This window comes from Trichechus manatus, unplaced genomic scaffold (assembly GCF_000243295.1).
Source record: "Trichechus manatus latirostris isolate Lorelei unplaced genomic scaffold, TriManLat1.0 scaffold00028, whole genome shotgun sequence".
Lineage (NCBI taxonomy): Eukaryota > Metazoa > Chordata > Mammalia > Sirenia > Trichechidae > Trichechus > Trichechus manatus.
Window position 1 is genome coordinate 17,967,384 of NW_004443964.1, and position 14,564 is coordinate 17,981,947.

The 14,564-nt window shown below is 39.2% G+C and overlaps 1 protein-coding gene across 2 annotated transcripts in view; it reads right to left on the reverse strand.

Annotated features, from left to right (window-relative positions):
* TANC2 (tetratricopeptide repeat, ankyrin repeat and coiled-coil containing 2) overlaps nucleotides 1–14,564 on the reverse strand; it is a 232,057-nt gene that overhangs the window by 45,850 nt on the left and 171,643 nt on the right. For both annotated transcript variants that reach the window (XM_023729377.1, XM_023729376.1), the window contains one exon: nucleotides 6,555–6,663. In XM_023729377.1, coding sequence (XP_023585145.1) covers nucleotides 6,555–6,663 — 109 coding nt within the window. The remainder of the gene's footprint in view (nucleotides 1–6,554; nucleotides 6,664–14,564) is intronic.

Sequence of the window (14,564 nt, forward strand, 5' to 3'; positions counted from 1 at the left end):
GTGTAATAAAAATCAAATGAAATAGTATGATGTTAAAAATAAAAGTACCTTCAATCATCTCAATCCCAAGCAGCAGCTACTATTAAAACACTGGTATTTATCATTTAAGACATTTTCTATGCACATACAAAACTGTATATAAATAATAGACACACAATAGTGTATATAAACAATGTAAAATTTATTTTATTAAACATTCTTTTTTTATTATGCGGAATTTCAAACCTATATACAAAACTAGAGAGAATAATTTAGTAAACCCCTCACGTACCCTCCTCTTACTTCAACAATTATCAACTCATGACCAACCTTATTTTACACTACATTATTCTGAAGTAAATCCCAGATATCTTATTATTTAATATTTAACTATTTCAGTACAAAAAAAAAACCAAACCCACTGCTGTCTAGTCAATTCCAACTCATAGTGACCCTATAGGACAGAGCAGAACTGCCCCCACAGCATTTCCAAGGAGAGGTTGGTGGATTCGAACTGCTGATCTTTTGGTTAGCAGCTGTAGCTCCTAACCACCACACCACTAGGACTCCAACTATGTCTGCAAGTGCCTCTAAAAGACAAGGACTCTATTTTAAACATGGCATAACATCACTATCATACCTAAGAATAAACATGATTCCATAATAGCAAATATTTAGACAGTATTCAAATTTGCTTGATCCTTAAAAAAAGAAGTAAAAAATTTTGGTTTGAATTTGGATCCAAATAGGTCCACATACTGCCTTAAAAATACTTTAAAAATACAAATGGAATAATTAGTCTTCTATTAATTCTTTAAAGAAAATATTGTTGATATATTCCATATCTATATACATACTTTTGATGCATTCTATTTCAAGAAAGACACAATAGTCCACTATATGGATGTCTCATAATTTGAATTGGAATTGACTCGACAGCAATGAGTTTTTATCATAATTTATTTGAGCTGGTCCCTTACACCTACCTACCTACCTACCTACCTACCAGCCAGCCAACCAACCAGCCAGGCAACCAACCCACCCACCCACCCATCCAGTTTCCATGGTGTCAATTCTGACTCATGGTGGCCCCTCTAGAGATTAGTATGTAGGTAGTAGATATGTTTTTTCCCCTTCACTATTATGACTGTTTCAATAATCATCCTTGTACATGAATCTCTACACACTTGTACAAGCATATCTGTAGGATATGTTTATGGAAGTGGATGCTTTTATATTTTGTGCCATTTGACATGGCTTTGTCAAAGTGGTTGCCTGTGTCTATACAACATCAAATCCACAGCTTGACAAAATGAGGAAGGATGATGCTAATTACTTGTACTCATTCTTTTGTTCCATCCTATCCTAATTATAAATGGTGGACAAAAAGGCTGGGCCAAATCCTGGCAAAGCAGACCTTAGAGTTCCCAGAAACACAGTGCAATGCTGGGAGGCTGAAAAAGAATTTAGTTTTAGTGCCCCACACCCCAAGGAGATTATTCTCACTTTTATATTCCTCCATTATTTGAAAATGGCTACTAAATTTCGACATCATCCATACTCCCTCTGAACTTGAGGAGGCTGAGCTCTCTATCTAGGCACCAAGAACTGGCTGTACTGAAAACAGTATGAAAGACTGAAAAGCACATCATCTGATTACCCATGATTATTTTAGAATTCCTTTTAATTAGTGCCAATAACAAGGACTCATTGCCATTGAGTCAATTCCAACTCATGGTAACCTCATGTGTTGCAGAGTAGAACTGGCTCCATAGAGTTTTCAGGGCTGTGACCTTTTGGAAGCAGACTGCCTAGCCTTTCTTCCAAGGCACCTCTGGGTGGGTTTGAACCGCCATATCTTTTGGTTAGTAGTCAAGCACTTAACGGTTTGTACCACCCAGGGACTCCAATAACAAGGACATTAATCACAAACTCTATCATTAGGTTTATCAGTTCATATGCAAATGCCGAAAACTGAAACAAACACATCACTAAGTACTTATGATGGTTTATTCTGACATATGAGATTTAAGAATTCCAGCTCTTTCTGGGAGAATTCCAAGTGCTACTTGGTCAGGGTTAGAGTCTAGACAAGTTAGGTTCTAGGGCTCACCCCTACTCTAGGACCTGGAAGACCAGGAAACGTAGTTCTGACTCCCCATTTGGGCTTTAGTCTCCTGATTTAGAATATATGAAGGCCTTACCAAAACCTTTTGAGTATGACAAATTGTGGTGGCTTGCCCAAATAATAGACAACATAAATCAGCCCATCAGGTTTCATACACTGGAGCTATCACAGACTTTTAAATAACTATGTTTACTTTGTTCAAGGAGATAAAAGACAGGATTAAGAATTTTGATGGAGTACAAAAAAACTATATACATAAAAAACTGAATGAAAATTCTAAAACCAAAAAATACAATAACCAAAATTAACAACTCAACAGACAGATTTAACAGCATAGTATCCCACTATGTGGCTGAAGCATAATTTAATTTAGATAGGAGTTATCTCTTGGAAGGGAGAGGAGTGGGGTAAGGGAGGGCTACTAAGGGGGCTTTTACTATATTACATTTCATTTCTTAAATATAAAGATCTGAAACAAACATGGAAAACTCTCGACATTTGTTAAATCTGGTAGATAGTATTAGAGTATTTATTCAATTATCTGTGCTTTCCCATATGTTTGAAATATTTCATAGTAAAATTAAAAAAAAAGAAATAGGAACATATTTTTCTCTAAAACAATGAAAAAAGAGGCAAGAATTGATGATGATAACGATTGGTTTATTGTGAGGAGAGAATAGTTAAAGGCAGTCATATTTGATGACTTTGATATTTTTCAGTGACTCAGAAGATAGGCTGTTTGCAGAGAGTCAGTTTAATTGTTTAAGAGCTGGAAGAAAAAGAAATGAGAAAAGGAACTTAAAAAACCCATTGCCATTGAGCTGATTCTGACTCATAGTGACCCTATAGGACAGAGTAAAACTGCTCCATAGGGTTTCCAAGGAGCAGCTGGTGGATTAGAACTGATGACCTTTTGGTTAGCAGCAAAATGCTTAACCACTGCACTACCAGGGCCCCACAATATATCTCAGTAAATGAACTTCAATTAAATGGTCCAGTAAATGGACCACAACCCAGCACTGGGAGCCTCACTGAGGCTGGAGTAAATACACAGAAAATATGCCTGAAATATAGAGCTAGACTCTAGAATCTGGAGCTTTATTTGTACCATGGACTTGCTCTGCTGATTTCTTCTGCATGGTGGGCTTGACCCTTTGTTCCCGTGAGGTGTGGGATAAAAGGGTTTTGATTTAATTAGACTCAACAAACGTGAAGGTAGATAAACGTGATCCAACTACCGGCTATGATGTAGCCAAAAATAACTCGTAATTAAATTCTGAACTGATGGTTTCTTAAAGGGAACTTTAAGTTCAGATAACTAGAAAAGTGTCTGTTCAGTATCTGTAACTATCGCTCAGGCAGGAAAGGATGCTCTTTTTGTCAAAGATAAATGGGAATGGAGTCCTCTCCTTAGATATGTTAGAATTTAAATTTACAGTGCTGTTTATCAGTTTGTAGTATTTTTGAATACTTAAAGAAAACAGAGAAAGCATGAAGGAACAACCGTAATCTCATTTTAGAATCTTAGCTATGGCCTAGGTGTCTTAATATCATGGCAAAAACTAACCAGGCTGTAAATGTTTATGGAAGCAGACTGCCACATCTTTCTGCCACAGAGCAGCTGGTGGGTTTGAACCACTAACCTTTCAGTTAGCAGCCGAATGCTTTAACCACTGCACACCAGGGCTCCTTCACTGTAGAGAAGGGGTTGGCAAATCCAGCCCTTTGCCTGTTTTTGTAAATCATGTTTTCTTGGAATACAGCTGTACCTGTTCATTTCTGAACTGTCTGTGGCTGCTTTCAAGCTACAACAGCAGAGTTAAGAGGCAGAGTCTGCACTTGAATCCATGCCTTTTGACTGATGTCAAAGGATCTTTCTTATACCCCCCAGATGCCTACTTTTTTTACCCCGGCCAATAGTTCTGGTAAGAAATGTTATAGGATTGACCAACCAAAGCAACATTTTAGAAGCAGTACTTAGGGAACTAATCACAAGAGCACTCCCAACTCCTTCCAGTAACTAGACTTATCCCAATGAAACTCCTCACACTACAAACTAGATTAACATCTCTTGTTAACAATTAACAAACATGTTTCTTTTTACAACCCAAATGTCAATTAGAGGATTACAAAAGGATTATAAGTGCTCAACATCATTAGTCATTAGGTAAATGCAAATCAAAACCGCAATAAGATATCACTTCACACCTAGGAGGATAGCTATAATCAAAAGGATAGTAACAACAAGTGTTGGTCAGGTTGGAACTCACATACATTGCTAGTGGGAATATAATACAGGGCAGTTGCTTTGGAAAATGGCTTCGCAGTTCCTCAAAATGTTAAACATGGAGTTACTAATATGACCTAGTAATTCCACTCCTGGGTATATACCTAAGAGAACTGAAAATATATGTCCACACAAAAACCTGTAAAAAAATGTTCATAGCAGCATTATTCACAATAGCCAAAAAGTAGAAACAACCCAAATGTCCATCAACCAGTGAATGGATAAACAAACATGGTATAGCCACACAATGGAATACTATTTGGCAATAAAAAGGCATGAAGTACTGATACATGCTACAACGAGGATGAACCCCAAAAACATTATTTTAAGTGAAAGAGGCAAGACACAAAAGACCACATATTGTATGATTCCATTTATATGAAAGGTCCAGAAAAGTCAAACCTATAGAAACAGAAATTGGATGAGTGGTTGCCAGGGGCTGGGGGAGGACGGAGAGTGACTTCAGATGGGCATGAGGTGTATTTTTGGGGTTATGGAAATGTACTGAAATTAGATTGTGCTGATGGTTGCACGATTCTGTAAATATACTACAAGTCACTCACTGCCTTGTACACTTAAAATGGGTAAATTCTATGATATGTAAATTATACCTCAATAAAGCTGTTAAAAAGAATTAAAAGGGCTTCATAGCCAGCCAAATATCCAGAATTACAGGCCCTTCACCTTCTCATTTTTAAAGTAATTAATGACATCATATGTAACTTTTCATGAACAAAGACAAAACAAGGGAAATTTAAACTTAACTGAAAAGAAATATAAATTGGATTGCATGTTGCAGCTGACTGGAAGTTCTAAATGGAACTGGTTATAACCATACAGTCTTTATGACCCTCAGGTGACGGGGACGGAGAATTTTGGCAGTCTGGGAGAAGCCAAAGCCTATCACCAGGGAACACTGTGCACCTAAAAGACCTTGTACAGTGCAGCATTAGGAAAACCACAGTCCAAGTCTTCGTTCTTCAGCTTGCAGTCATGTCATCACCATATGCTGTACACCAGAGTATTTATGACCTGAATCACACATGGAGCCAGTCTTATCGCCAGCAACCATGCTGTCTGCATCAACATAAGATAAAACTGTGCTAATGACAGGAGTGTATGGTTTAAATGCAGGTCTCCATGTACTGGATAAAGTTACCCTTAGGCAAACGAAGCTTCATGTCATTCTCTGTTATTGTGGTGCTTACTTTACGGTGCAGCAAAGGTAGGCATCAATCTCATCTTTGCATCTGATCCTAGGCTAGATGGTTAATACTTAAGGTACCTTCCCAACTAAATGAAGGATAATGATCTTAGAGTTTATGGAAGTGGCAGTGTACTTATCAATCGGTTTAAAACTGGAATGAAACACCATGTCTGTTATTTTAGTCCCATTCTGCTCCCACTGAGTAAGGTTATTGGGGAAGATCATTGTTGGTATAATAATTTGTTAGATAGAACAATTATAATTCAAATAAGGGACTTGTCACTGGAAGGGTTTCAATTCTGCCCATCGGGTGAAGAGGTTTCTCTGGCTGTGTGCTTATACACCAGGAAGGATTTCCTAGGCTCTGGGAGTTGCCCTTAATGCCATGTTTTACTGTGAAGAGAACTGTTTTATCTTTAATAGTATCACTGGAGCGGGGAGTATGATCCAGAGAACTGTATTTCCCAATACTGAAGCAGGAAAAGAACTGGGAAGAAATGGTTTGTTCCGATCAATTGTTTGAAAATCACAGCACCAGAAATATTAAAATCTTCACTAAAAAAATTATATGAAAATTGAGAGTTAACTGCCCTTAGTGGTTTGTTTTAGACATTGTAAAAACTTGCACCCGATTGCAACAACATGATTGTCCTCGGGAAATGGCAGATCACACATGGTGTACACGTACATATGTGTATGTACTTCTTACCTAAATGGTTATACACACACATTTCCTGGAAAGCCTAGCAACCCCTTAAATTGGGAGATGGCAAACGTGGCTCTCTTTCTAAAGGCCGAGGAAGGAATGAGCCATACATTTTAGATGGATCAACTTTGCAGCAAAATAATTTCAGAAAGCAAAGACTACACTGAAATAACAGTAGCTTCACATACATAGTGTTAAGGAAGTGTGCTGGAGATGGAAGGTAAAAACCTCCAATTTCTCTAATTACCTTAAAAATGTGTGCTTTGAGGATGTGATGTCCCAGTTCAACAGTCTGCTGTCGGTTTAGTTTTCCATCTTGGCGAGAAAACCAGAAGGCAAGTAACGTGTGCCCACTCCTGCAAATAAAGAGATAGGAGATTCATTTTAGAAATTTCAATGCCACCAATTCTGCTTTGGGTGGGAGGACTGTTTAGGTCAGTCATACCTCCAGCAAGTCTGTCTCATTTAACCAGTTTCTTGGGGAAGGACACCTGCTACTGGGCAAATAACAGATATTACAGTATTCTTAGCTTTTACCAGTCCTTTACCCAAATCACATGTGTGAATATCACTAAATGCCACTTCAAGTTAGCTTATAACCATCCCACACACAGATGACATTAAAAGATTTTCATTTTTAGTCTCTGTCAGTTCCTCTTATTTCACTCATGCTTTAAGTATCAGTGTTCCCCAAGGTCTCATTCTCGGTCCTATTCTGTCCCTTCTCTGGTTCCTCACAGTCTCCACCATTACCTATATCCTGACAACTCCTAAGTCTTTTTCTCCATCTAGACTTCTCTCCTCAGCCTCAGACCACTATATGCAACTGTCTATTGGATTTCTTTGCCTAGGGGTCCCATAATACCTCAAATTCAACATGTCCCAAAGTGGATTAACCATTTCTTCCCCAAGTGAAATCTTCTCTGATCAGCACCTACCAGGCCCCTACCCTTTTGTCCCCACCCTAGGAGAGATGAGTACTTTCTCTTCGGTGCCACAATTATAGGCTATATACACCCTAGTAGAGCATTTACCACACTATCACATACTGTCTCCTCCACTAGACTGTTAAGCTTCTTGATGGCATCTATTCCCCTCTATCTTCTTGCTAACCGATTCCCAATCTGTTCATGAAAGAGAAAGTCCTTTTTTCTGCCTCTAAATGTTGTCTTATCTGACTACAATGCCCAGAAGGCCCAGAATTACTGCAGCCCTCTTGGAATCATGTGGTCAGCTGGCCTGAGGACAAAGCCAACAGGAGGGCTAAACCAAGAGAACAACAGAAAAGTAGAGCCTGAGCCCTGACTGTGTAGTATCTGAAGCTGCCCTAACTTTGGACTTCTTGTTATATGAACTAATACATGTCTTTACTGTTTAATCCATTTGAGTTAGTTTTCTGTTTTTTCTAGCACAAAGCATCCTAATGATAAACTCCTTTAATTGTGAATGTAGATATGTGTGTATATGTGTGTGTATGTATGTATACATATGTGTGATATGTGTGTATAAATAAGGGTGCCTGTACATTTCTATTTACATTTACGACAGAAATCCTGAATTATTTATAGTCCCTATAGTGCCTAAAACAGTGTATTGCATATAAAAATGCTCAATAAAATTTTCTGGAAGTGAGAAAAGAAAGGACACTGGATTGCCTTTGGGATGTGTCTTCTTACCACATTTCCTATGGCCTCTAAGAACTGTGGATGCTTAGAACTGTCTACTACCCACTAGGTGAGTGGCCAGCAGAGTTCTTTATGCCACTAGTAACACAACTCTTCTACTCCTTCACTTGTAGTATCATAGAAGAAAGAAGCAAAACCATTATTTCACTTTCAAGACTAATGAAGTAATCAAACAGAAGGAAAAAGTAGCAAATGAATTTTTGTTGGTGACACTTCCCTAAAAGGAGAGACAGTCTACTGGACAATTTTCTCTCATGTTAAACACTAGTTACTCTGACAGGTTCAACACTGAAGAGACCTCATGCTGAAGTATGAAAAAAAAAAAAATTCTTTATCTCTTCTTTGACTTTTGTTTCTAAGCTTCAGTAAAGAATCTTGGAGAACAGAGTACAGGATAGATCCCATCTTACATAAGAATCATCTCAGAGAGATGTCATTCCAGTAAGATTTAAAAAATAAATTCTATCATTTCCTATCCTTTGGCTTCATAGAATTTCTGAATTTTGGTGGATACTAGGTCACCTTGTTTGAATGGATAAGATAAATCATAATGGGAAGAAACTTATTTAATTGGAGAATGTTTCAGACAAATGTAGCCTGCATAGAATCATCAGTATTACATAAAGGTCTGAGCTCAGGCTGTTTAATCCTCACAAAATCTGAAAATTGCTACTAAACTTTTATTTATCCCTTGAAAGCTCAATTTTGTTGGTAAGCTATTTTAACAAAACATAGGCAAGTTACAAGGTAATGAAAAGCATTTATAAAGTGCCCTATTCTCAAGGTCTCAAAATCCTATCCAGTTATTAACACTGAAATTATTGCAGCTTCCCTGGTGTAAGAATTATTACTTCTAGTGACTTATCCATGGCTGTACAGTAGCAACTAGAACGCTTGAACACAGGCCTCTGATCCACTACCCATGCTTTAGGACATTAATGAGAGTCCATACCTATTAGGATTAAGGTCAAAAGTTCATGTCTCACAAGGAAATTAATTTTTAGTTAGACACAGAATTGCCTTTGCCCTAGTTCTTTCATTTTACTACCATGACCAAGAAATCTGGGTAAGATGTTTGCACTTCTCTACTATGCATTTTCAGCTAGCTATAGATGATGTGACTGCTTTTGTTGTTGTTGATCAGGCACACAGGAGAAAAAGAAAGCAATATAGGTCAAGTACATGATAAAGGTGACAAGTGTAATTCACTTTTCTTCTTGGATAAAAGCATATTGCATTATTCATAAAGAATGGTTCTGATCAGTTCAGTAGACTCTGAAAGCTTACTGTGTTTGGGACAACAAGGGTAATAGTAATTTCCATTATATGCTGGTATTTCCATTTGCACCCTACTGATCTGATAAAATATGGTGCCAGTGGGTAACCTGTAGTCTGAATTGTTCGACTATACTTGTCTATATTTGTTTCTATTTCCCTTACCATTTGCTCACTCCTGAACCTTATTCATTTGGACTCTTATCCTCATCATTCTTTACGATCTCCAGTGGCCTCTTAATTGACAAATAAAGTGATTTTCTTTTGGCTTTTGATCTTTTTTCTTTCTTTTAGTTTTTTTTTTTTTTTCCCTTCAGCATCCCAATAATCTACACTGCAAAAGCCTGATCAAAATTCTGCTCAGAATTCTCCAGTGGCTTTATAAACTTCTTAGCATGGTATTCAAAGACTCTCCATAATTTGTTCCTTGCCTATTTGTCTGCCTTTACCTCCTGTCTTAGTTATCTAGCGCTGCTACAACAAATACCACAGGTGGATGGCTTTAACAAAGAGAAACTTATTTCCTCACAGTAGGCTAAAAGTCCAAATTCAGGGCATCAGCTCCAGGGAAAGGCTTTTTCTCTCTGTCGGCCTTCTTCTCTTCGGTGTTCCCCCGGCCTAGGAGCTTCTCTGTGCAGGGACCCCGGTCCAAAGGACGCACTCTGCTGCCGGCACTGCTTTCTTGATGGTATGAGGTCCCCAGTTCTCTGCTTGCTTCCCTTCCCTTTTATCTCTTAAAGAGATAAAAGGTGGTGCAGGCCACACACCCCAGGGAAACTCCCTTTACACTGGATCAGGGATGTGACCCGAGTAAGGGTGGTGTTACAATTCCACTCTAATCCTCTTTAACATAAAATTACAATCACAAAATGGAAGCCAACCACACAATTCTGGGAATCATGGCCTAGCCAAATTGTTACACACATTTTTTGGGGGACACAGTTCAATCCATGACACCTCCTTACCTTGTACTTCCTATTTCAGACAGAGTGAAGTGTAGGGTTTCAAATATGCTTTCCCTCTGCCTGGAATTCTCTTTCCCTCTTAATTAATCAGGTACACTATTTCTCATTCTTCAAGTTTCAGTTCATACCATCTCCTCTGCTGAGGCTTCCTAGTCCCCCTAGATAGACTCAGGGATTCTTTTCCTTAGGTTCCTACTGTACCGGGTACATGCCTCCACACCTAACACAGGACAATCTAATTGTCTGTTTGCATGTCAGTCTACCCACCAGATTGTAAATTCATTGAGGACAGAAGCCATGTTTTTTAACACATGTACTCCTAGACAACAGAAGTACATATTTGTAGAGTGAATAATAATACCTTACACTTGTATACTACCTTATAGTTTTCAAAATACCTTAATGTTTCTTTAAATTTTCACAAAAACCCTAGACTATATGCATGGCAGTAAATATTATTCCTAATCTTATAGTGGAGAATTGAATGAGACTCAGAAAGGCTAATGGACAGATCCAAGCTCATATTGTTAGGAAGCAAAAGAGGTGGGATGAGAACCTAGGTCTTCTGAAACCTAGTTCTACTAAAACCTAGTTCCACTACCACCCTGAAAAGATTAGCAACTTAGTTTCCATTTCTGAGCACAAGTGTGAAAAAGTCCACCAACGTAAAGAACAATGTATTAATTTGTATAGCACAAACTCTGAATTCTTAACATAATTAAAATCAGCAACTGTTAATTTTGACATTTTTGATTGGCATTTTGGGGGACAGCAGGTAAGAAATAAAGGAGAGAGAGCCCTAGTCAGCGTGAGACGATTATAGGCATGACTGAATACAAGTATGTTTTCCCTCTATAATTAAAGATGATGGTAACCGAAATCAACTTTAATGTGGGTTCAGACGTGATTATAAAGACCATGGGGTGGGATAGGTGGGAACAGAAGAATGATCTCCATATAGCTTATATAATGAGATAGCTTATATAATGAGATAAGTTTGTGGTTCAAAGTTACCCTGCAGATTTTCCTGTCTGCATTCACAGTGCTCCCTCTTTATCTCTAAAATAAAGTCAAACAGACCTATGTTCAAATGCTCGTTCTGCCACTTACAGGCTTTATAACCTTGGACAAGCTATTTAACTTCTTCATAAGGTAAGGATAGTAATACTTATCACACAGGACTGTGGTGAGAATTAAGTGGGACATTCTAAGTGAAATGTATTTTATATTTCTTTTATTTCCTCTACAGTACCACACTAAAGGAATTAACGCTAACCATAAATGACTTTAAACATACAGGAAGATCACTGTATGCTCAAACAGGATGGGGTAAAATGACATACCCTACCCCTAACTCCGATCCTTAACCCTCCACACCCTACCCTGCTATCTTTGCAACCAGAAGGGAAATCCAGAGATCAAGGAGAAATTACTGGGGTATGGATGACACTCACTGCCAGTCTATGCACAGAAACTGGGTAGTATAAATTCAGGCAGAAAGGTGGAACAGGAACAGAGCTAACTGGTACCTAAGCAATAAGGTAAAGATTATGCTAATGGGACTAATATAAATTTCTTGAAGGAAGGAAAGCGAATACAGTGGTGGTTAGTGTTAGGGAAATGAATGGAAAAAGAATTGTAAATATTGATAATTGCTGAAGCTGGATAATGTGTACATGGTGGTATATTATACTATGCTCTTACTGTGTATTTTTGAAGTTTTCCATAATAAAACATTAAAATACAATAAAAGGAGGCGGCGTCAAGATGGCGGAGCAGTCCTATGCTTTCGGTTTGGACCCTCTCACAACAAAGACCCGAGAAAACAAATGAATCGATTATATATGGCAATCTGGGAGCCCTGAACATCAAACGCAGAGTTGAGGAACTGGACTGAGCGGCAGGGGGAGGGAGACATGGTTCGGAAGCAGCGAGGAGTTGCCAGACCTCACCTGGCGAGAGCCTGAGCCCTTCAGGCCTGATCAGCTCGGGTGACCAGTGAGGCAGGCAAGTGGCGGTGCTCATGAGGTGCGTTTTCCGCACCGGGAGAGACCCAGCGCCAGGGAGTCTACACAGCCACCCAGAACCAGTGAGAAGCAGCCCTCATCAGCGAAAGATAAATACTTGTGTACAGCTTACCGCGCAGAGCAAAAACGCCCCCCTTAGGGAAAAACCTCTCTCCCATTTACCTCCCTGCTCCCTGCTCTGCTCTGGGTCCCGGACCAGCTTCAGCAACTGCCAAGACCCCTGGACCAGAAGTAGGATCCGTCACACGCCCGGAGCCATTCTCCCTGCCTTGGAGAGTGAACAAATTAACAAACAGGAAAAAATAAACTGCCAGCTCCCCTAAGCCAGGAACCCAGGGTAGGCACAGCTCCTTTGCCTAGGCACAGGCATAAGGGATCCATGGACTTTGAGTGCCTTTCCCCCTGCATAGACTTGTGTGGGCCCATCTCAACAGCGTAGGCCCTCATTACTGAAGTACAACAGGGTATATACTGGAACTCTAACTTCAATTGTTTCAGCTGTGAAGGGGCAGGTTCGTGACATTTAACACTGCTCTGCCCATTAAGCAGGGTCTTCACCTACCCACATCAGGGGCCTGAGGACTGGTGGCTCCACCCACGCCACCTAGCCACCTGCAATAGGGACCCAAGAATAAGAGGTGCCCCCCAGTCCTTACAGCCAACAGCATTAGCTACTCATAGTCTGGCTGCAAAATCCACCCACCGACGAGCTCTGGGGAACAGGGACACGCCTTCCTCCTGGATACTCGGGTGGCTGTCAGCCCCTTGCCTTGCTCAGAGTGTGTCCCCCTGCTGCAGCCAGATGTCTTTGCCTACAACAATCACCCCTGCCTATCTAGGACTATAAGTGAGAACCTACACCACACACTTGGTGGCTATCTACCTGGGAACCTGAGCTGAATCCATACAGGAGGAGTGGGCAGACTCCTTAGCTCACATACCTAGTAACAGATCTAACCACCTGGTGACAGGACATTAGAGCTTCAAAGGTGCCAATAATCAAACTAGCTCATACAAGCAGCCTATCTGGGCATATCAAAACAAAACAAGAAGCTAGGACACAGTAAGCAAACATAAAATAAACAAAAATGATAACTTATTGATGGCTCAGAGACAACAATCAATATCAAATAACATAAAGAGGCAATCCATGATGGCTGCAGCAAGCTCCCAGAATAAAGAATTTAGACATTTTCCAGAGGAGGACAATTTCTTGGAATTACTGGAGGCAGAATACAAAAGATTAATATACAGAACTCTTTAAGAAATTATGAAGGAAATTAAGCAAAATGCAGAACACACAATACAGGACATTTAAAAGATTAGAGAAGAGCATAATGACAAATTTAACAGGCTGCAAGAATCCATAGAGAGACAGCAATCAGAAATCCAGAAGATTAACAAAATTTCAGAATTAGACAACTCAACAGAAAGTCAGAGGAGCAGAATTGAGGCAATGGAGTCAGAATTAGTGAGACTGAAGAAAAAGCACTTGACACCAACTTATTTGAGGAAAAATCAGATACAAGGATTAAAAAAAAGGAAGAAACCCTAAGAATTATGTGGGCCTCTATCAAGAGGAATAAACTACGAGTGATTGTAGTACCAGAATGGGAAGGGATAACAGAAAATACGAGAGAATTGTTGAAGATTTGTTGGCAGAAAACATCCCTGATATCGTGAAAGATGACAAGATATCTATTCAAGACGCTCATCGAACCCCACATAAGGTAGATCCCAAAAGAAAGTCACCAAGACATATTATAATCAAACTTGCCAAAACGAAAGATAAAGAGAGAATTTTAAGAGCGGCTAGGGACAAATGGAAAGTCCACTACAAAGGAGAGTCAGTAAGAATAAGCTCGGACTACTGAGCAGAAACCATGCAGGCAAGAAGGCAATGGGATGACATACATAAAGCCTTGAAGGAAAAAAAACTGCCAGCCAAGAATTCTATATCCAGCAAAACTGTCTCTCAAATGTGATGGCGAAATTAGGACATTTCCAGATAAACAGAAGTTTAGGGAATTTGCAAAAACCAAACCAAAATTACAAGAAATACTAAATGGAGTCCTCTGGTTAGAAAATCAGTAACATCAGATAACACACCAAGACTAGACCACAAAACAGAGCAACTAGATATCAAACCAGATAGGGAAGTCACAAAGTAAATCAAAGCCAAAACACTGAAAATAGGCAAACAGACATCAATATGTAAAAGATGACAACATTAAAACAAAAAAGAGGGACTTAAAAAATGTAGCAAACAACACTCAAAAAAGAGCAGGAGTGGCAATATTAATCT